Source organism: Aquarana catesbeiana, linkage group LG05 (genome assembly GCF_042186555.1).
Source record: "Aquarana catesbeiana isolate 2022-GZ linkage group LG05, ASM4218655v1, whole genome shotgun sequence".
NCBI classification, from domain to species: domain Eukaryota; kingdom Metazoa; phylum Chordata; class Amphibia; order Anura; family Ranidae; genus Aquarana; species Aquarana catesbeiana.
The window spans coordinates 398605239-398629963 of NC_133328.1; the positions used below are offsets into that span (position 1 = coordinate 398605239).

Genomic DNA, 24725 nt, shown 5'->3' on the forward strand with positions numbered 1-24725 from the left:
TCAAATTAAGGATTGCCATGAATCCAACAACTCCTCTTTTCTCACTGAACCCCCATCAAGACAAAAATCCCTAGCATAGGAGTAGAGCGGGGAGTACAAGGAGCAAAGATGACATTAAATTTCTTGACATATAATGTGCGAGGGCTAAATACACCTATAAAAAGATATAATATATTAAGAGAAATTAAGCAACTCTCCGGAGACGTAGTATTCCTGCAGGAGACCCATATCTCCCATGAAACAAATGTGAAATTAAACTTAAAAGATTTTCCAAAATGGTTCTATGGAGACTCTACAACAAAACAGACAAAGGGAGTAGCCATTGGTTTTGCCAGAGGGGTAAGGTTTACCCTGGAGAGGTTAGTAGATCCTGATGGGCGTTACCTGTTTCTGAGGGGAAGACTAAACGAGGTAGATTGCACTCTGGCAAATATTTACTGCCCAAATAAGAACCCAAGAAAATATCTAAAATGAGTTGTGGAGAAACTAATGGAGTTTAAGAAATAAATTAAGGCAGGAGATTTTAACTTTTGTATGGACCCTGGGATAGATAGTACAGGGGACTGGGAATGCTCAATTAAAGATAGTAAAAAATAAGTTATACCAGAACCAGTTGATGGATGCATGGAGAATACAGCATGCTGAAATACGAGACTATACATTCCACTTCCCTGTACACGGGACGTACTCAAGAATTTATTATTGTTTGATTGAACATAGGCTACTGGAATCAGTGATTAGTACAAATATAGAAGTCACATCCTTCTCAGATCATGCCCCAGTGACTATGAAAATGAAGATAGCAGGAGCCCAAAATAGGGCAAATATATGGAGACTAAACAAAGAACTAATCCAGGGAAAAGAAGTGGAAGATAGAATAAAAAAAGAGTACTACTTCAAAATTAATGATACCAGAGAAATATCAGAGACAACGCTGTGAGAGGCCCAAAAGGCCTACATAAGAGGAATTCTGATAGCTATGGGAGCAGAAAAAAAAAGAAGAGAGTAAGAAAAAGTTAAGTACTAACGAAAGAAATTCATGAGCTAGAACAGCAGCACAAAAAAAAGCCTAGCAATAAGTATATCATGCGCTCACCCTAAATAGGGATGAATTAAAAGAACTAATAGAACAGGAAACCCATAAGACCTTTAATAGAATTAAGAAAGAGAGGCATCTTGGAGGGAATAAGACAGGAAAGTACCTGACAAAAATGTTAAAAAAGAAAAAATGAAAACTGTATAGAGAAAATTCATAATAGCACTGGGGAAATGGTATATACAACAAAAGAAATAGCAGGAGCATTCCAAAAATACTACGGAGAACTGTACTCAGTTAAACAGAAAGAGACAACAGAGGGGGAAAAGGAGAGGACAGAAAAAAAAGCCTTTCTGAGGGAAGTGAGCCTAAACAAAATCTGAGGAGATAAACTAAGTGTTTTAGAGGAACCCATAACAGAGGAAGAGATTAGTCAGACCTTAAAAGATATAGCCTCAGGGAAAAGCCCAGGCCCAGACGGGCTGACGACATTTTACTATAAGAGGTTCAGGGAAATATTAATTCCCAGATTAGGTACCTACATGAATGGGATAGGAACAAGCTGGGAGATGAGAAGGGAGGCTTTAGTGGCAGCCATTACCATTATTCCAAAGGAAGGAAAAGATGCTACCCTATGTTCAAGCTATAGACCTATTTCACTGCTAAACGCAGATACAAAACTATTTGCCAAGGTACTAGCCAGTAGGATGAAAGTGGTAATGAACGACTTGGTACACGCGGACCAAGTCGGATTCATCCCAGGAAGGGAAGGGTGTGATAACAGGGTCAGAATGCTGCTAGTAGTGCAGAAAATTAAAAAAGGTCAAGCCCCAGAGCTACTATTCTCAATAGACGCTGAAAAAGCGTTTGACGGGGTTGACATGTGATATTTATGTTGAAGACACTGGAGGTAATGGGAGTGGGTCCAAAGATGACCCACTGGATTAAAGCACTGTATAATCACCCCACAGCTAGGGTAAAGGTTAACGGCACAGTATCTATGCCCTTCGAGATGTATAACGGAATGAGACAGGGCTGTCCTCTGTCCCCCTTGCTGTTTGTTCTGTCGTTGGAACCGTTTGGCAGAGATCAGACAGAACTCAGATATAGGGGGGATTAAGATAGGGGGTGATGAGCACAAACTAGCGGCTTATGCCGATGACATATTGTTTTACGTAAATAAGCCTAGGGTAACTCTGCCCAACTTAATGAAGTTAATAAAATCCTATGGAGAAATATAAAATTTTAAGATGAACTCCTCTAAATCAGAGATTCTTAATATCAATGTGAGGAAACAGGACATGCAGATATTTCAACAAGAATTCCCATTTATATGGAGAGAAAAATAACTAAAATAATTAGGAGTAAAAATAACACCATTTGAGGAAACAACATATCAAACTAATTTTATCCCGCTTCTGAATGAAATAAAAACTAAAATTAATAAAACAACAACAAGATACCTCTCTTGGTTAGGGAGAATAAATATTCTCAAAATGGTAATTTTGCCAAAGATCATGTATAAAATGCACATGTTGCCAATTCCCCTCCCACGAGTATACTTTAAGACATTAAAAGCACTATTATTAATGTTCATATGGCAGAAAAAGAAGCCTAGAATAAGCCTCCTGGTATTGATTAGAGATAAAAAGCAAGGGGGGCTGGGGGTGCCAGATATCAAAAACTACAATAATGCAATATTACTTTCATGGTTGTTAGAATGGGTAAAGGAGAATAAGGAAAAAAGATGAGTAAAGTTGGAAAACATGATTAGTAACTTACCACTGGGGAAAATTATATGGATACCACCGGAGTATAGAGAATTGAGTGAAAATACACACGTTATAACAAAGAAAGTTTTGGCAACATGGGATCTGATGCACATAAAGGAAAAAATGTGAATACAACTCACCCCTGATACCATTAAGAGAAACTATTTTTTTTCCACCGGGGAAGGGGAAAGTATTCAGGGAATGGATAAAAAAAGAAAATGCACAATTAAGAGATATTATGGTGAAAGGTAAAATATACACGTTATATGACTTAAAACACAAAAAAGATTTAATGGTAATTGATGAATGGTGGTACTCCCAGCTGAAGCATTTTGTTACATCATTGCCTCAACCAGTAAGTCCGAGGAGAACCTATGGCCGTTTGAGCGGCTATGTACAGCAGTAGGCACAAAGAGAGGGAGCTCTAGGATCTATAAAGTGCTTGTGGGACTGAAGGGGCTGGAAATACCGCCATTCATAGTTAAGTGGGAAGAGGAACTGGGAAAGCGAGAAAAAGATCAAGACGTGGGCAAAATACTTAAGGTGACACATACCACGGCAATAGATAGTAACACCACAGAAATGAATTACAAATGTCTAGCATGCTGGTATTTAACACCTAATAAGGCACATAAATGTCAGAAGGAGGTTTCACGGCTATGCTGGCAGGGATGCGGTGCAGTGGGAACTATGGCCCACATATGGTGGATGTGTCCAAAAATATAAAGATATTGGAGAGAAGTGCTGCAGTTCTTGGGGGGGATAATAACTGCAAATTGTGATGGTAATTGAAAAGTGTTTTTTATCGTTTGATATATATTTGCTATAAAGAAAATTAATAAAGAGATTGAAAAAAAAATAGTTTGCAAGCTCTTGGAGGGGATGGTAAGGGACTATATACAAGATTTTAGTAATAAAAACTGTATTGTTAGCAGTAATCAGTATGAATTCATGAAGAATTGTTCTTGCCAGGCCAATCTATTAACCTTATATGAGGAGGTGAGCTGCCTTCTAGATAAAGGAAGGTCTGTAGATGTGGTGTATCTGGATTTTGCAAAGGCATTCGATACAGTTCCCCATAAACCTTTACAAACTAAAGTCTGTCAGCATGGACCAACGGGTGAGTACATGGATTGAAAACTGGCTACGAGGGCGTTCAGAGGTTGGTGATAAATGGGGAGTACTCTGAATGGTCTGGTGTGGAAAGCGGAGTCCTCCAGGGTTCTGTCCTGGGACCAATCCTATTTCATTTATTCATTAACGATCTGGAGGATGAGATAAACAGCTCAATCTCAGTAATCATCAAATGTGGGCACTACCTAAGGCGCTCTGCATGCAAATGCAGTTGGCCTAGAAAAGCATAATACTCCAGACTGGCATCCACCCATCAAGGCATTTTGATGTTTGCATAACTCCTACCAATAGCCAGCCCAGTGCTTGCATCAGGGCTGAGGGCTCTTGAGAAGAGTATTAAGGCAGGGTGATGAGCCTCTCCCACTAGCTATGACCTATCTGCATTGCATAGTCAAGCACAGAGACTTAGAGATGAGGTCACTCGGTTTAAAATAAGGTATGTAAGGAAAATGGAGAGGTTTTGTTTAAAATGTTTCTTTCATGTTGATGAGCCATGCCAAAAGAAAAATTCTATATTGCTCTTGTGTTGGATTTTATCTATTGCTTACTACAAAAGCCAGTCCCTTAATGAAGAATCCAAACTACTGCCAGAATTACAGTCCACAGACAATTTGTGCAATAAATTACAAGACCCTTTGATCTGGATGTGTATTCGTGTTGTTAAAATGGAAACACCTTACAGAGACACAAGGGTAAGGTAAAAAGCATTTTGCCATACATTCCTTATATGATCGTTCACTTGATTTATCAGGAGACAAAAAGGAGGGAATAATATCATACATCTTAGGACCTATGATACACAACAGGACACTTTCTGCTTTTGAAAACTTCAGTTAACTTCTTAAAAGAAAATGAGCTTTTCGGTATATGAGTCCCATGATGATGGTCAGGTAGCTTCAAACTGCTCAATGAATCCCAAAGTAACCATGCAGATGTCTCCTGGTCCAGGCTAACTGCTCACCAAGACCAAATCCTCATTGTCACTATTACAACCCCTGGCAAAAATTATGGAATCACCAGTCCCTGAGGATGTTTCTTCAGTTGTTTATTATTGTAGAAAAAAAGCAGATCACAGACATGGCCAAAAACTAATGGCATTTCAAATGGCAACTTTCTGGCTTTAAGAAACACTAAAAGAAATCAAGAAAAATAATTGTGGTGGCCAGTAACAGTTAGATTTATAGAACAAGCACAGGGAATAAATTATGGAATCACTCAATTCTGAGGAAAAAATTATGGAATCATGAAAAACAAACAAACAAAATAACACTCCAACACATCACTAGTACTTTGTTGCACCACCTCTGGCTTTTATAACTGCTTGCAGTCTCTGAGGCATTGACTTAATGAGTGATAAACAGTACTCTTCATCAATCTGGCTCCAGCCTTCTCTGATTGCTGTTGCCAAATCATCTTTGCAGGTTGGAGCCTTGTCATGGGCCATTTTCAATTGGATTGAGATCCAGACTGTTTGCAGGCCATGACATTGACCTTATGTGTCTTTCTTTAAGGAATTTTTTCACAGTTTTTGCTCTATGGCAAGATGCATTATCATCTTGATAAATGATTTCATCATCCCCAAACATCCTTTCAATAGATGGGATAAGAAAAGTGTCCAAAATTTCAATGTAAACCTGTGCATTTATTGAAGATTTAATGACAGCCATCTCCCCAGTGCCTTTACCTGACATGCAGCCCCATATCATAATTGACTGCGTAAATTTGCATGTTTTCTTCAGACAGTCGTCTGCATAAATCTCATTGGAACGGCACCAAACAAAAGTTCCAGCATCATCACCTTGCCCAATGCAGATTCGAGATTCATCACTGAATATGACTTTCATCCAATCATCCACAGTCCACGATTGCCTTTCCTTAGCCCATTGTAACCTTGTTTTTTTGTGTTTAGGTGTTAGAGATGGCTTTCTTTTAGCTTTTCTGTATGTAAATACCATTTCCTTTAGGCGGTTTCTTACAGTTCGGTCACAGATGTTGACTCCAGTTTCCTCCCATTTGTTCCTCATTTGTTTTGTTGTACATTTTCTGTTTTCAAGGCATATTGCTTTAAGTTTTCTGTCTTGACGCTTTGATGTCTTCCTTGGTCTACCAGTATGCTTGCCTTTAACCACCTTCCCATGTTGTTTGTATTTGGTCCATGTTTTAGACACAGCCGACTGTGTACAACCAACATCTTGTGCAACACTGCGTGATGATTTACCCTCTTTACCTACATACTAACAAGCAGATTTAATCTGATGCAGGTGTTAGTATTTGTAATGAAAATTTACAGGGTGATTCCATAATTTTTTCCTCAGAATTGAGTGATTCCATAATTTATTCCCTGTGCTTGTTCTATAAATCTAACTGTTACTGGCTACCACAATTATTTTTCTTGATTTCTTTTAGTGTTTCTTAAAGCCAGAAAGTTGCCATTTGAAATGCCTTTAGTTTTTGGCCATGTCTGTGATCTGCTTTTTTTCTACAACAATAAACAACTGAAGGAACATCCTCAGGGACTGGTGATTCCATAATTTTTGCCAGGGGTTGTATGTACAATAGTTGTGAGCAGCAGAGTCAAGCTGCTTCCAAAAAGGATTGTTGAACAGAACCGATGCAACATGGGAGAAACAAGGAGCAAAGAACAAGAGCATATGACAAGATTGTAATGCATCCAACCTGACCCTCACTGATAGCTGCAAAACGCTCCTGATCATCCTTCTAATTTTCTGGTAACATTTACTTGCCATAAAAGCATACCCTTCCCAAAGTTTATTTACTAAGTTCAGATGAGTCTAATTAGAAAGGTAACGCGATAATCGGGAGCAGATTGTTCCTAATGGAAGGGGCCATGTTGGAGATCACAAAGTGTATATAGAGGAATGGCTATTAAAAAGCAACACCTATACATAACATGTGGGACAGTTAGGCTACCCATAAATGGTGTGAATTTCTTTCCTGTAACCACGGGTTGCAGGAAAGAAATTTGCATGATTCCCCCATCAACACAGTGCTGACAGGGGAATCTCTCCTGCTGAGCAATTGTCTGCTCCTTGTAGGGGGAGGAAGTAGGTGTGGGCAGGGGAAGCCGTCCCTGCTCGGAGAAGACAGTGAATATTGCTAGCGGCTATAGCAGTCGCTAGCGATAATCATAAGTGAATTCGACAGGCTGGTTGTACCCAAATTGATCGATCAAACTTAGTACATTCAGCCTGCCCACACACTGTTCGAATCTCGGCCGGTTCCTGCTGAACCAGCCAAGATTTGAACTGTCTATGGCCAGCCTTATGACTTAGAAAATACAATTTATTTTCCATGTCTCTTAATCAGTTTTTCTGTGCTTTGCAGGTGTTGTTCCATATGTGGAAGCCTTTGATGCCCTGCTGGCTGGGGCCTTGGAGCAGTATCTTACAAACAGCAAGATCATTGGTGGAGATGTAGAGACACATGTAAGTCTTTTCATTAGATTTGTTTTTTGCACTAGAAAGTAGGACAACCAAATCTTTTCAAAGATGAATTTAACTAGTGAAAATGTTATAAACTGCTATAAAATCATAGTTTTCTATCTGAAGTGTTTTTAACCTAATTTCTACACATAGAGGGGTTGATTTACTAGGACTGGAGAGTGTAAAATCTGGTGCAGCTGTGCATGGTAGCCAATCAGCTTCTAACATCGGCTTGTTCAATTAAGCTTTGACAATAAAATGTGGAAGCTGATTGGTTTCTATGCAGAGCTGCACCAGATTTTGCGCTCTCCAGGTTTAGTAAATCAACCCAGAGTTCTGGAGGCTTCTGCCTCATTTCCTTGTACCTGGGTAATATCCTTGATTGCTGGCCAACAGCCTGGCGTATTAGGGTGGTGCATTAGTGTTAGGCCAAAATTACTTTTATTTAAAGCTGAACTTTAGGCAACCTAAACAATACTTAATATTATCCCTCTCAAATCCCTATGAATATTTTAAAACAAATGGTACTCCTTAATATAGATATTCAAAGTTTTCTGCCCTTTCTAATTCACTCATTATCAGCAGCAGCCAGTGGGTGGAGTTTGACTGGGCACAAATGCTGTGGGTGGAGTCTTATAAATGACAGAACCAATGATGGGCAGGTTACAGGAGAGCAGAGAACTTCCCTGTCGTCACTGAGGCAGCCTGATAGATGACTGTGTAGAGCTGTGTACTCTGCTAAGCATCAGTTTGTGCAGCCTTAACTGCTGCCTTGCATGGAGTTGTCAGCAGCCTGCAAAGGTAGGTAACAGCCAGCAACACAGTGCTAAGCTCCGCAAAAGGACAAGTATTAGAATGGGTGGATTTTCAAAAGTAGTGCGGAACTGGGAATAGCAAACATTTGCATAGTGACAGACCAATCACTTTGCAAGGAAAAAGGGGCCTTCTTGCACAAAGAGGACATCTATTCATGAAAGTTGTGAATCGCTTGAAAACTGGAGACCATTATAAATGTACAATCCTAGACAGGTGACTGAGCATTCCCCTGTTTAATTATTCATAGTAGTTTTTGCCTAGAATTTAAGTTAAAGGGCCAATTAACTTCTTTGCGGTGCATTAAAACACATTATATTGCACATCATTGCATGTTGCATCAAGTCAGCTCATTCAAAATGAAAAGGATGTCAATTCACCCTAACATGGCTAAAGCCGCACATGACCCGATTTTGTAATACAATACGAGTTTTCAGCAAGATTCACAGAATGAAAGTGGTTGTAAACCTTTGAAATGAAATATGAACTAAGCATATTCCTCTATAGTGTGTACTTGTCTCAACCTAGAGCACTAAGTGTCATTTCTCTCTGCTGCTTCATTTCTCTGCTATATGCATGAGTCACTTCAGACAAGTTTTCCTGACACTAAGAGGTAAAAAGACGACAGGGGAGAGAGCTCCAGCACACAGCCTGTGATCGACAGCCTCAGCTCTGTTCGTGTTTGCTGGGTGAAGGTGGTGTGTCCCTTCCCTCCAATAAGCTCTCACTGAGCTCTGCAGAGCTCCCCACCCCCTGTTTTCTGAAAGCTCAGAAAAGCTGTATAAACTCAGCACATTGAACAGCTGTAGAGAAGAGAAGACTGCAGATAAATGGGTGCCAATTGTTTAATCTCTGAGGCCAGTCAGTTCCCTGGGTATATGTAAGAGTTTACAACCACTGGCACTCTTCCTGCACAAAAAGAAAACAGTGCCCGAAGGTGTGTTTTCCAAAAATGCAACCAGTTTCAGTGAGAGTTAGCAGCACAATTGTCCCAGGCAGGTTTTTGCTTAGAAAAACATCATCCTCTCAGCTTCACTGATAGGAACTGGCTTTTTTGAAGTAGTCAGTATTAGCACATTTCTCAGAATAAAGTGGAGCAAGAAGAAGTATGCAACATTAACAAGATACTTAGGGTTTAATTCACTAAATGCAAATAAACTGTGCACTCTGCTCCAGAGCTTAGTAAATGAGCAGAAGCTCTGATGACTTCCATTATCCAATCACGTGGAAGCAAAAAATGCAGTTTTTTTTTTTTATCTTCCTTGCTTGTGATTGGGTATTCTTTGCAAAGTAAAGCTTTACCTCATTTACTAAGCTCTGGAGAAACTGCATTTGCAGAGTGCAACTGCACTTTGCAAAGTGCACAGTCTATTTGCCTTTTATAAAACAACCCCTAAGACCCCTTTCACACTGCTAGCGGGGCCGCGTTAGTGGTCAAGCGTCACTAGTTTTAGCAGTGCTTTATCGTCATTTTTCAGCCGCTAGAGGGGCACTTTTAACCCCGCTAATGGCCAAGGTAAGGGTTAAAAGCGCCCGCAAAGCGCCGCTGCCAAAGCGCCTGCAAAGCAATGGCAATGGCAATGAAATAGGGACCTCCTCCAAAGGTCAAAGGTCAGCAGGCATGTCCCCAGAGGTCAAAGGTCAAGAGGAGTGGCTGACCCACCCCCACCAAACTGTTCTTCCTACCCCAACTAAGTCGGGGAATTAACAAATTGGGAAATGAACAAATCGGGGAGAGCTCCTTCACCGACCCAAAAGACGCTGCTTGCAGGACTTTTTTTCGGTCCTGCAAGCACACCGCCCCAGTGTGAAAGCACTCTGGGCTTTCACACTGGGGAGGCCTAAGAGGCGTTTTTCAGGCGCTTTACAGGAGCTATTTTTAGCCCTAAAATGCCTCAAAAATGCCTCAGTTTGAAAGGGGTCTAAGAGTACTCTTGTTTTTGTTCGTTGAAACAAGAGAGATTCCCTTTAATTTAAGAAACGACCTCTGAATGTACGCACTTGTGTAAGTGGATACGCAAACCTGCAGATGAACTCTGATAGCTGAGATCCACTGAGGTGATGTGTGAAAGCTGAGCATGCCGCACCTCTGTATAACTTACAAAAAAGCTGTACATTCTTTGTGTGTAATGATCATATTAATGTGATAGTGATTGAATGAATTCTAATGCCTTATTTAAGCTAATGTAAACATTTCATTATTCCCCCAGCAGCTATTAGAAAATGAACGCGTTCGTATAAAAACCACCTGTCACACTGCTGCATGTGATACTGCTCAAGCAAGTCTGAATGAATTCATTTCTGATGTCACAGTATACAGCAACAGTATCATTTTTCAAACTTTTTCAAAAAAATTTCACATTTTATCATTAAAAAGCAGTCTTTCAGCTCTAGTCAGGTGACTGGCTAGCCTGAGATAATGTCATCAATCTGCTGCAGGCAAGAGGAAGCATTTCCTTAGTCTACCCTTAACCCCCTGCCAGAAGCAAGACAAATTCAGAGGGAGATGAGAAATGCCATTCCTAATGCCAGTGCTCACCTCTGCTTAGGTGTTGTGACCAAAGACAGGCACTCGCTAACAAAGCAGCCATCTGCTTGCTAACTGTGGTGTCAGGCAGCTGTGCTCCTGTGGGTCATGGAGCTTTCCCCAAAGTGGGACCTTGCAGGATACTGGGTAATTTGGGGACCACAACACGGACACAAAGGGGTTGATTTACTAAAGGCAAATAGACTGTGCAGTTTGCTCCAGAGCTTAGTAAATGAGGAGGATCTCTGCTGACTTTCACCATCCAATCATGTGCAAGCAAAAATACTGTTTTTTCAATTTTCCTTGCATGTGATTGGGTATTCTTTACAAAGTAAAGTTTTACTTCATTTACTAAGCTCTGGAGCAACTGCACTTGCAGAGTGCAACTGCACTTTCAAAAGTGCACAGTCATACCTCCAAACTTTCTTAAATGGGAATGAGGGACACCTATTAGCAAAAGTATGTAGGTATAAGACACACCCCCGCCATGCCCCCGTAAATGAGAATTGTACAAAAAAAAAAAAGATGATTGGTTAAGCCAACAAGTGCTTTTTTACCACTACTATTTATTATTAAAGCTAATAAAGGGTCTGGAGGATATTAGTTATGAGGAAAGGTTGCAAGCACAGAACTTATTCTCTCTGGAGAAACGGTGCTTAACCTACTCAGCGGGGAGCATGGATAGTTTCAAGAAACTATTATTAAGCACCTGAATGACCACAACATACAGGGATATACAATGTAATACTGACATAAAATCACACACATAGGTTGGACTTGATGGACTTGTGTCTTTTTTCAACCTCACCTACTATGTAACTTTGTAACTACTATGTAACTATTCCTTCATATTGGCTTTCGGAATTTACAGATGCAGCAATTTAGAAATTGAATGAAAGGTTTAGCACTAAGAAAAACTTTTTGATGGATAAATAGTGCATTTTATATATAACTGTAAAGATCAGACCAAAATGAGGGACAAACTAGGAGGAAAGAGGGACAGAGGAACTCTGTCCCTAATGGGGGATAGTCCCTCAAAATCCGGGACATTTGGGAGGTATGCACAGTCTATTTGTCTTTAGTAAATCAACCCCAAAGTATTCATGATTGGGGGCTACATTAAGGGGTCATTTTTAGAAAACCTGGGTTGGTTCACTTAATGCTAATCCCTTGCAGCACATTTAAAGCAGTAGTAAACCCCGCTTGGTCATTTTTACCTACAGGTAAGCCTATAATACAGCTTACCTGTGGGTAAAATGAATATCTCCTAAACATGTACTGTTTAGGAGATATTCACCCTGAATACAGCCAGTTACATCACTGGCATATGCATTCTGAAGGTCCGGCATACCCTGCCGGACCTCCAAAGCTGCATGCCGGAACCAAGGGCTCCCGCGCACATGCACATGAGTGACGTCATTGCGGCTCCGGCGAATCACATAGCCGGAGCGCGCAAACCCGGAAGAAAGACCGGGGGAGCATGTCAGCCCTCTCAGCTGTGACAGCACAGCGCTGGAGGGCTTTGTTCCAAGGTCAGTGTTTCATAATGTGCTAGTATGCAATGCATACTAGCACATTATGCAGTTGCCTTACAGTAGTTTGCTTGGTTTTTTTAAACATCCGCGGTTTACAATAAATCAGACTCCGTGGGGTTGATTTACAAAAGGCAAATAGACTGTGCACTTTGCGGTTGCTCCAGAGCTTAGTGAAGCTTTGCTGAGTTCCATCACTCAATCACATGCAAGCAAAAAATGCATGACGGATGGATGTGCAGATTGCTGAGGCTCGGCTACCTATAACAGTAACAATTGACCACTTCCTTCCCCTCCCAAATTAACCAGACAACACAGTAAATTTTGGAGTCGAAATGGCCATAGCAGCCTTTGTTTTAATATTTCAAACAATTGAAATACAAAAATTCCATAAACAGGGAATGCATAACTACATACAATACGTAACCCATCAACAAAAAACCTCAGTCTAATCTTACCCGGTCTAAAGATCTTTGAAGGCCAGTTTTCTTTTTACCAACCGGTTGTATCTGTCACCCATGAAAGGCCCCCAGCCGCAACTTACACCGACTTGGGGACAAGTACCACTTACTAAAAGTGATCACAGACAGATAAAATTGGCAATGTGGGAAGCTGGAGACGCCTGGAGGTCCTTTGCTGTCTCATATTTCACTACAGACTATTTTATTTTATCAACTCAAGATGCTGTTAAATGTGCATTCAGAGGCAGTTGGACACTTTTTTCAACTGAACTCATTCAATGTTATCCTATGTGTCCATGTACACAGTCTAGTTTTTTGGCGTTTTTAGGCAGTTGTGTTTAACCTCGTTTTTCCGGAAGCAAAAAAATGGGTTCAGACGCAAAAGTTTTCCACGTTTCAGACGCCAAACGTGGCTAAATGTGGCTAAACGCCGGTACCGCGTTCAGCCGCGTTTGCGTTTATCAGTGTTTTTAAAGGAACCCTATTTTTTGGACCAGAAAACACAGAAATATGATAGTAAACTGCAGCAGATTTGGTGTGCAAACACAGTGGAACTAGCACTAAAACATATCCAAAGCTGGGGTTCCTAGCACCAAGTGGCCCCCGAGATACGGGGCTCCAAAATCAGGCTGGAAAATGTCAAGCACTTCTGCAGCAGAGAATGACATTTTGAGACCCGACTTTGGGACTTTGTTCCTTTGCTGTTTCATATTTCACTATAGACTATTTTATTTTATCAACTATATTGTTTGCCTTTTTTGGTTTGTTATTATATTTCACTTATCCACAAGTGTATTTACATTTATATTTACCCACGTGTATATTTCAGCGCTGCACTTAATTATTTATACTATGATTTGACTTGGTTTGTTTGCGTGCTAGCTGCTTTTGTCACATTTTTGTCTGGTTTTGTTTTGGGTTAGCGCAGCATTTTCCTTTTATCTTTGTCTTACTACCAGATACAACCAACTTAAAACCCCCAATGTTACCATTGTATTATTATGAGGGGAAGGGACACCTAAAGCTCCAGATGGGCCCAACCCCCCTAATTCTCCAGTATTTTTTCCAGCACCGCCTTCAAAGACCCAATAGACCACCTCCTGCTGCAATGACAAGTAACAAAAGAACCCACAAATTGAACAGTAAGGCAAAATCTAAAACCCCCTACAGATCCCACCATAAAGTCAACCACACCCTTATTTATCATCGACACATATCCCAAACCCATCAACTAGGGAGGGTGGGTGGGGGACACCTTCCTTATCCTGTGAGAAGCTCCGACTACTCTCCAACTGAACACCTCCTCCCTCCACACCCTGCGGGACACCCCCCCTCCCCCCTTCAGGACCCAATCAGGTAAGTGAATACCCCCCTATTTCAAATAATACCCCCTATACACTCCGTCTCACTGCCCACCCCCATCATGCTGGCCCTCCTCCCAGTTTCACTTCTGCTCCGGGCCATATACTGTTTTTTAATTTTTCTTGCATGTGATTGGGTATGCTTTGCAAAGTGAAGCTTTACCTCATTTACTAAGCTCTTGCGCAACCTCACTTGCAGAGTGCAAAGTGCACAGTCTATTTGCCTTTAGTAAATCAATCCTAGTGTATTTTAGTGATCAATGACAAGCACCTGGGAAGTCCGACAACTTCATGGACTGGATAATAAAGCTCGGTTCAAGATGACAAACTTATAGCCTGCTACTTAAACAAAAGTCAGCAATGTCACTTGCCACATTCCTATCCTTCCAGGTTCTTTTATTTGTAGAATATCAGACCAACTTTTTAAACATTGGACAAAGTACAAAGCATCTCCCTAAACAAAGAGCGGTACTGTGGTAGATTCTTCCTTTCTCTACAAAGCTTGCATTTTTATGAATAATAATGTTTGGGAGCAGAAACATTCTAAATGCAGGTCTCCCCTGTATTATTCTGATCATATTCTAATATACTACAGTACAGATGAAATCACCATCTGCTATACAACGCCACAGTCTCAAAATCCTCTCCATCTGCTTCTACCCAAATAGCTGTGTCACGTATTACAAATATGTGTGTGCTGTATCGGTAAAACTTCCATGCCAAAATAAATTAAAAGGCATTTGAATTGTAAATTGGAAAAGAAAATAACTTTTTCAAATGAAATGTGTTTTCAAATATACTGTATTTAAGGGAATTCCTTAACCACCTCCAGAATATTTGAGGCTAAAGTAAGAGTGTATGTAAAATGGCCACCCCCTTATAATGTTGGAAAATATGTACCCTCGACTTAAAATAATCTTACATTGTATGGTTTCCTTTTTTGTTGTTTCATAATATATTTATTAATATTCTTTAAATCTACAAAACCTTTTCAAGTGATGTGACAAAATGATAAGAACCAGACAAAAAAATAAAAAAACAAGACAAAAAAGTAAAAAAGGGACAAAATATATACTATATCCCCTAGAAAAAAAAAGACTACCCATTGGGCAGTAAAGAGTTCCATCGCTTTTAATTGTCTGGAAAGAATAGATGGGTTTGAATTCTGCTCATGTGCTATTTCCCTTGTCCTGGGTAGGTTTAAGTCAGGATAAAAAGCAATTTGGGTTTTATTGTTTAAAAACGGTAAATAAGCATAGTAGAGTGGATAGAGACAAGCAGGGACTGGGGAATCTACGAAGAGGGTCTATGACACTCTTTAGAATTCTGGCAAGCCTCCACATGACAACTGTTGGTGCAGGTGACATATTTTTGTACCTGTTGATTGATAGCAGGCAGTGGGCAGATCCATTGCCAAAAGGCAGGAAGCTATTGTCTTTAGAATCTACCTTTTGCCTGTAGTCAATCACAAGGAGATAGTGGATCTGATTGGAACCAATGTCTTGGCTTCCCCCCATCAGCTTCTGTCTACTGTCCACGTCACTGATTGCTAGGAGGCTGTCAGCTGTGAAGCCAATAGCATCCTTAAAGAGGGAGTCCCGCGAAAAAAAAAAAAATTAAAAGTCAGCAGCTACAAATACTGCAGCTGCTGACTTTTAAAATAAGGACACTCACCTGTCCCAGGGTCCAGCGATGTCGGCACCTGAGACCGAATCGTCCCTCGGTCCTCGGGTGCTGCCGCCGCCATTCTCTGTAAGGGAATCAGGAAGTGAAGCGCTGCGGCAGCTGGTCTGGAAGCGGTTAAATGAGGTGAGTACACATGGCTAGAAGATGAGTAGATATCAAAAACAAGTTTTTATTGGTGAAACAAGGTACATGGCAAAATGTCATGATACATTCAGCAATGAATAAAAGTGTCAATCACATATTATAGACCATATATAGAAACAAACATTAGTAGCAACCAGCCAACCACTGTGTGGTATGGAACTAATCCTGGATGTAGTAAAAACACTTAAAATTACATGGTTGATGGAGAGATCCAGATAATGTATTGAGTAGGGGCGTCTGCATGAGAATAAGTGCATCCAAATTATCCCGACGCATTTTGTGGATAATACCAGTCTTCAGGGGCGGGTACACACAAATCTATAAAAAAAAACATAAGTAGACCAGTATGATCCAGTGTACCCCTAAACCAGGAGGATATGTACCAAAAAGAAAGGGAGTTACTCATCCCTATGAAAACTTACATCATAATAAGTCTGGAAAATGGGGGACGAGGAATCAGAGGCTCTCCAAATTGTCTGTACCGGGAGCTGTGGAAGGGACCCACAGAAGAGGGATATAAACATGATCCCCAAGAAAACAAAGGACAAAGATCCAGATAGTGGTGTGAGTGGGCTTCATATCTAAAAATATATATTGGGTATACTGTAAATACTCTATATTGTGGGAAGTTGCTAGAGCCCAAGTGAGTGTAAAGGAAAATAGTGTGTGAGAAGGAAAGAGCAGATCAGAGATAAAAGAGAAAAAAAATAAAACCATGAAACAGGTATGGATGACAAAAATAAGAGTGAGACTCTGTGAACATGAACAGGAAAAGAATAACAATGTAATTACCTGTTACTGATGTAGAAAAGCGAATTCCAAGTAGTGTGCAATGTGCACAAAAAGGTGCTGCCATGAGGACTGGCTAGCACAGAGTGAGGATGTTAAATACACTCGGCACACCCCACAGGCTCCTCCTTACATCACACAGGTGCATCAAGAGAGGAAGAGAGGCGTCCACACCCGAGCAGCAACCGCCGTCCATGGAGGCTGGAGATGCAAGCCACTTGCTATGGGGCGCACGTGTGGGCTCGCTCTCAAGCCACATATAGCATAGCTCATCCCTGCCCCCCACTCCCTCTTCACCGCTGCTTCTTTTGTGTCCTGGGAGGAGAGAAAGAGAACATCACAGCACAGCTCTGAATGAAAATAGGTAAGTATAAGGGGACTGAGGGGGGATACAATTACTGGGAATTTCAGTATTTTTTTTTTCAACTTTCCATCTATTAAATCTTCTGCCCTTGTTGTTTTAACTTTGGATAGTAAATCATTTTTTTTCTGCCAATAAATACCTTATACATCCCGCTTCCTGTTTCTTGTCTGGTAAAAATCCTAGGCTTATGACATCATGCACAGCTCTCTCTTTCTCTCTAGTGAGAGTTTGCCAGGAAGGGAGGGGGTGTGAGTCATAAGAGGGCTAATGAGAGCTGCAGAGCTGGAGGTGTGCCTCTGTGTGTCTGTGTAAATCCAGGAAGTGAGCAGGCAGCAGCTTCAGCTGCCCACAGTGAAAATGGTTGCAGCCAGACTCAGTGGAGGGAGATTTCTGCAGCATATTTGGCAAGTACAGAATCACAGTATATATAAAATAATATGCAAAGGGGTTGGAGGGAGGCTTCAGAATGGCAAAGATGTTCTTATTACAAATTATGTGAGCAGACTACAAATCCTCTTTAAACAAGAAGTGAGAGAATACACAGAAAAGAGTATACAATCAACAACACAAACTTACATAAGCCCTAATTCTTCCTACTCTACTAAAAATGTCTCTTTTGGGGGGATTTTTCCTCAATCATCATGAGCAGAAAAGAAAGGGGAAATTATTACAAATTACATGAGCAGACTGCAGTTCCTCTTTAATACAGGGAATACATTTAAGTAAAAAATGTCTTACTTTTAGAACCACTTTAAATACCTCTAGTTTCGTTATCTACAAACTGGAGGTAATTCTTTTTGGATTTGGAGCAGTAATAGTACCACTTTCCAAAAAATGTCAGCTATTGGGTTGCCAATAAACTGTTTCCCTGCAAGGAAAGTAGCTGAAAGTGGTGCTTCGCATCTAGCACTCTTAAAGTGGTTCTAAAGTCTAAATGTTTTTTAGCTTATTGCATTCCCTGCATTAAGGTAAAAAAACATTTAGCTACTTTTTCTACCCTTGCATACCCTTACATACCCTTCTACCCTCACATACACTTCACATAAAATTTGTACAAAAAAAAGGAGCGGTGTGATGCGCTGCATCGCACACCACACTGCCACCCACTGATCACTGCATGCCAAGTAAACTTTGCTGCAGGTGCAAAGTGAAATGTCACGGCATGTAAACACCCCTTATCTACTGCCTATTACAGCTTAAGTACAGCTTACAGTTCCTAAACCCAGGACCCTGCATTCAATATATCTGTTTTCCCACAGTACACAGAACATGAAAATGCAATTATTTTAGTAATTACAAACTGCTAAATACCTTTTCTCATCAGCAGTATATAGCAGTCTTGTGACTTCTATCAGTGTCCTGCCGAGCACTGGTTAAAGCCTGTAGGAGGCGTTTTCATTCTCCTCTAACTGTCCTATGAGGCTGCATGACTCTGGACCCTCTGTGTGGACAGTGCTGATTGGCCCTGTGCTGATCACATGCACCCCCCCCCCAAAAGAAACTCTAGCAATACACACCAAACTGAGCATGTGCAGAGTGCCTCCAAGGCTCTGTACGATCAGCAGTTGGATTGGAGATAGTAAAAGAAGGGGAGGATCAGAGGCGACAGGATCAAAAAGCCTTTTTAGACAATGCAGAGGATTAAATCGTTTGTTAACCCAAAAAAAAAAAAAAACGAAGCCTGCGCCTTTAAAGCATTTTATACAGCATAGTGCTTGTGCTGTGTCATTTGGCCCCTTCTAACATCTGAAATACCTGGTTGATCCTGCCAGTTTCTGCCATCCCCTTTGTAAACTGACCATGGTATATCATGGCTGCTGAGCCCTGACACCGTGGTCAGTTCCGTCATCCGCAGCCCTGCTGTCTATCCTCTGTCCTCCTCCCCCCCTTCACCTTGCCTGTCGGCTTCTGAGTCAGGGCCCGCCCTCTCCCCCCCCCTCCTGCTGTTGCTGTAATAACATGTCTTACTTTAAATAATCTGTTCTTTCTTCTAAGGATATGTCCCCTGTGTGCGAGTTGTATATGAAAAAAAAACTTGTATATACCTTATTTGTGAGTGCTGATCAGCGGTCATGTGATGCGCCAGCTCTCTCCTCCCCTCCTCCTCTCCTCCAAACTGATGTCAGCGGGGGAATCTCAGCCCCTCCCGCTGCATCTGTCAGACGAGGAGATGAGAGAGGCGGTGGGTCACGTGACTGCTGATCAGCGCTCACAAATAAGGTATATACAGCTTTTTTTATTTTTATACAACACACATACACAGGGGGACATATCCTTAGAAGACCGAGCGGATTATATAAAGTAAGACATGTGGGTTAACAAACCCTTAAACCCTTAGGTTCCACAGTGAGCATAACAAGCATGCTTTACTGCATATACGGACTGATTTTACTGTTGTGGGTTTAGTAAGGGGGGAGGTTGGCAGGCAGCAAAATTGTGGCTCAACCATGCATTTTTGTAGCCCCACCAAATGCACGTCTAAATGAAGCCTAATAGTTTACCAAAAAATTGTGTAATATTTTTCATTTGTGTGCATTTTTTTTTTAAATATGGGTTGAATAAACTGTAATCTACCACCATTTTATTCTCTAGGGTCTCTGCTTTTAGAAAATTCATCATGCATAGAGGGCTAATTAATCATCCGGCTGTGTAATGTGTCCAGGAGGCTCCAGTGCACGTCATTCTTGCCTAGGCAAGAATAAAGGAAGTGGGAGTGTAGGGAGTTGAATAAGTTGTATATTCACTTTTGAGTGAAGGCCTGCTTTAAAGCGGTGTTCCACCAGCAAATTTGTTTTTTAAAAGTCAGCAGCTACAAACACTGTAGCTGCTGACTTTTAATAAGGACACTTACCTGTCCAGGGAGCCCGGATGTCTCTTCTCTTTTAATTTGGCTTATGTTCTTTATTGACTGCAAGTTATTTTAAGGCTCCATGCGCACTGGACGTTAAAATAACGTTATAAAAATGCCAGTAGCTTTGCAGTGAGTCTTAATGTTTTTGTAATAGCGTTTTTTAGCGTTTTTTAGCGTCTTTTAGCGTTTTTTTTTTTTTTAATGGATCAAAAACTTCTATAAAAAATGCTGGTGAGCCATGTTTTTGAGCATCTATTGACGTTTATCAATGTTTATGCCCATTTAACGTTTTTACGCTTTTTTTGTAGTCAGAAAAACAGCTCTTGAACGCGGTTTTAGGGCAATCACAGGGCAATCACACAACAGCCCATAAACTCCACTACTGATAAACTTCCAAAAATGTCCATGTGTGCATGGACACATAGGATAACATAGAGAGGAGTTTATGGGCTGTTAAAAAAAACCGCCCAAACTCTCAAAAACGGTCGTTTAGAATAACATCTTAATATATGATTGTATTTGAAAGATTTTAAAAGAAAGTAAGTCATCTCATAGAGCACATGCCAGTACTGGGTTCTCGTTGATTTCCAGCAACCCTAAAACAGATTGAGATCCAAGAGGTGCTTGTCGGAAAACAGGCAGAAAAAAAACACTGATGCCAGAGTGCATGTAGTATCCGGATTCTTGAGATAGAGTGAGAGGTACCAGGAAGATATTGACAGCTGACAAGGCTGCTAACCTGATTGGGGCAGCCAGTGTAAGTGCTTCCCCCAGTTGTCAGATAAGGGAGATCCTCTATGTTGCATGCTTACACATTTGTCTGGGTAATTTTCTTGGCAAGTTGATAACAGGTGTTGGTGACTCTGCTAAATGCCTGTCTGACTGGCACTGCAGTGGTTTCCATCAATTTCCTTCACGGTTTTAATAAATAAATTGCAAGCTGGGAATCAAATGTCAATGATAGCAGATGGTCAATGTGTTTGCCAACATTGCATAAGGCACTTGGAAGAGAGTGAAGTAGTCCATAGTATCCAACCTACAGCACCATGTACTGAGGGCAGTGACCTGGAGTATATAATGTATATCATACAAAGTTCAGGTCTGTTGTGTATCATTTAGAGCATACCTTACCAAATAAAGTCTTTTGTAATAGGTAACATATACAGTAGCTCATTATTCAGAGTGAAGAGGTCCATAGTATGTAATATATAAAACAGCATATGGCGTAGAAGGATCTTTATTATGTAATGTATAGAACAGTGTACAGAACAATAGCTCCTTCCATAGATACAGTGGAGAAATGAGTATAGCCATACAGAAAGAGGAAGTTTGCTACCAAGTAAAAAAAAAAAAAAAAGAAAAAAAAAAGAAAGCTGATATAGGCACCAAAACCCAAGGAGTGGGAAGCTGCTGTGTAAAAAAAAAACTGCTTTCAAGTTTTGAATATGCTTTCAAGTGATTGTCAGGTCTCGTTTTTTTTTTTTTTTTTTCAAATAACAAACATGTTATACTTGCCTGCTCTGTGCAGTGGTTTTGCATAGAGCAGCCCAGATCCTCCTCTTCTCTCGTCCCTCGCCGGCGCTCTTGGCTCCTCCTTCCTGCCGAGTGCCTCCACAGCAAGCTGCTTGCAATAGGAGCACCTGAGCAGGTGTGCTCCTGATCAGCGGGTCCATGTGTCCATTCACCCCCCGCCCCGCCCCGCCCACTCTGTCTCCTGATTGGCTCATAGGCTGTGATTGACAGTCCCGCTGCTGCGAAAAGCCAGTAGGGAGTGTGAGCCCCGGGAGAGGCAAGGCTGTCGTGGACTTCGCTGGATTGAGAGGGGGCTCGGGTTAGCATTAAGGGGGGCTAGGAGGGGTACTGCACACAGAGGTTTTTTATCTTCATGCATAGAATGCATGAAGGTAAAAAACCTTGTGCCTTTACAGCCACTTTAAAGCTAGGCTTAGAATTTATTGGGGTTGTTTCAAGATCCAGGATACGGGTATGGATGCTGCAGCTCTCCCACGTTGGCTGTAAAACTGAGAACATTTGAGCTCACCCCCTGGGAAGGGGGCGGACTTGGCCAGCTCTAAATCTTAGACATTCTTTGAAAGGCAGAGCCATCTGGCAATCAGGCAACTGGGTGCATATTGACAATATTGTCAGGATCCTTTTTGATCCTGGCATGGCTCGGCCCTGTCAGCTGATAGTGGACAATGGCCTGCAATCAGCTTAGTCTGGGTAACAGGAGAACAAAAGTAAATGTACTTCTGTGCCCCTTAAAAGAAATACAACCAAAAAGCCTTATGCCTAGTACACATGACTATTTTTTTTTCATTCAACCCAGCAGGGCTGAATGAAAAAAAACTGATAGCTCAGGAGGAACCGCTGTACTAACCTTACGATGTTCGTACAGTACTCTCCCCTGCTGTGCTATTGTGTTCTGACAGGGGGACAGTCCCCCCCCCCCGCCAGAACACTTTGGTCAGCGCTTTCAGCCATTGGCAGAGAGGACCGGCTTCAGTGCACACGGATAGTAAGAAGAGTCGGCAAGACTGTAATCCTTAAAGTGTCATTTATTGGTAAATCAGAGTGACAATAAAACAAATACTGATGCTTTTCGCCAATAGCCTTAGTCGTTACGACTAAGGCTATTGCCGAAACGCGTCAGAATTATTCTTTTATTGTCAATCTGATGTACCAATAAATGCCTCTTCAAGAATTACAGTCTTGTCGGCTCTTTTTACTATTGTTGCATTCGAGTGTGTTGGGATACATCAAGCCTCGGCACCTGTGAGTGGACCTGGTGTATGGATTGGGTTTTCCCTGCAGAGAGCGGTTACCTTTTTCTTCAGTACACAGAGACCAAGTGTCAGAAGGTTTCTGAACCAGCTATGCCACCCGACATGCGGCCCGTGTGTACTAGATTTAAGTCATACTTTTCTTTTTTAAGATTTAAGGGGTTATTCAAGGTTTTTATTTGTTAGGTGGTTTATTAGGTTTCAGGTTAAGGGTTCGATTTTGGAGTTAGGGCCATGGTTTAGTATTAAGGTTTAGGGCTAGGAGCTAGAGGTTTGTTAAATTAGGTGTCAGGTTAAATTCTAGGGATGCGTTACAGGTTAAGATTAGGGATGAGGGGGTTAGTTAAAGCTGTTGTAAACCCTTTCATATACCCAGTGAAGTGACTGATACACAGAGATGAAACAAATCCTCCTACATAAGTTGTACCTGTATATCAGCAGGCTTCTCTTCTGTACAGCCTTTTAAAGTCAGAATTTTTAAAGCTTGTCTGAGCTGTCACAAAAAAAAGGGGAAGCTGAAGTTACACTCTGCAGAGCTCAGTGAGGAGAGTTCTGAGAGCTGATTGGAGAAAAGGGGCACACCCCGTCAAACAGTACACAGGAACAGAGCTGAGGCTGTCAACCTGCTAGAGATCCTTCCGTCACCTTTTTTCTCTTGGTGTCAGGAAAACTTGTCAGAAGTGACTGATGCTGATAGCAGAGAAATGAAGCAGTAGACAGAAATGACACTTACTGTATTTATCGGCGTATAACACGCACCGGCGTATAACACGCACCACAAGTTTAGGAGGGAATTTTAAGGAAAAAAAACTTTTAGGAGGGAAGTTTAAGGGAAAAAAACTTACATTTAAATGCCCATCATTGCAGCCTTCTCAGTGCAGCCTTGCCCCAGTGCAGCCATGTCAGTGCAGCCTTGTCAGTGCAGCCTTGTCAGTGCAGCCTTCCCCAGTGTCCATTGCAGCCTTATCCCAGTGCACCCTTGCCCCAGTGCAGCCTTGCAGCTCGCAGTTTGAAAATGGCGCTGCTCCCCTGCGATCCTGTGATCCCCTGCGATCCTGAGCTTCAAAATCACAGACCGCGATTTGAAAATGGCGCCGCCGACGCCGAAATACACAGAGCCGGTCCTCAGCTCTTCTCGGCGGCTCTCGTTCCCTTTCGGCTCCACTCGTAGTCCCGCCCGGGATGGGCGTGACTGTGAGCGGAGCTATCCGAACCTAGCCGAGTACACTCGGCTAGGTTCGGGCGGCGCTCGAGTGAAGCCAAAAGTGGCCGAGAAGAGCCGAGGAACTTGGCGTATTTCGGCGTCGGCGGCGCCATTATCAAATCGCGGTCGGCGATTTTGAAGCTCAGGATCGCAGGGGATCGGCGTATAACACGCACCCGCGACTTTCCCCTGATTTTAAGGGGAAAAAAGTGCGTGTTATATGCCGATAAATACGGTAGTTATCTTAATTGAGACAAGTACACACTATAGAGGGATATGCTTTGTTCAGATTTCATGTCTGAGGTTTACAGCCACTTTAAGATGAATTGCAGGTCGATTTTATTGCATAGTTAAACTAGGGTCGAGAACAGTGGGACTTTGTATGAAGCATATGACGTAAATGGGCACAAATATGCCATCTTGGACCAATGTAAGTATACATATATTATACATGCATAGGCGTGCGCACAGGGTGTGCTGGGTGTGCCTGGGCCCACCCTAATCACCCCATGTGCATTAGCATTATCTAGGGGTGGCACCAGGTGGGTGGTTGGGGTGCCGTTGGCCAGTGTAAATGCCCCCATTATATTAAAGGCTAGGTTCAACTGTAGGAACACATTACACCTATACTTAGAACGTAAGGTAATATACTCCCAATCAACTGTCTCCCACCATCAGAGCCTCCTCCCTGTGACAGCAGGTGGCGTTCATGTGTGTTTGAGCTTTGGGGTGCACACCCTAATGCAATAGGCTGCGCACACGTATGTATACGTGTGAGACTTCTATGGAAGCACAAAATCGCTGTAGTAGTTGCCGCTACTAAGG

General features: G+C 41.7%; 1 protein-coding gene across 2 annotated transcripts in view; it reads left to right on the forward strand.

The window, feature by feature from the left end:
* Positions 1-24725, forward strand: part of CAP2 (cyclase associated actin cytoskeleton regulatory protein 2) — a 212310-nt gene that overhangs the window by 53735 nt on the left and 133850 nt on the right. For both annotated transcript variants that reach the window (XM_073631112.1, XM_073631111.1), the window contains one exon: positions 7288-7388. In XM_073631112.1, the coding sequence (XP_073487213.1) occupies positions 7288-7388 (101 nt within the window). The remainder of the gene's footprint in view (positions 1-7287; positions 7389-24725) is intronic.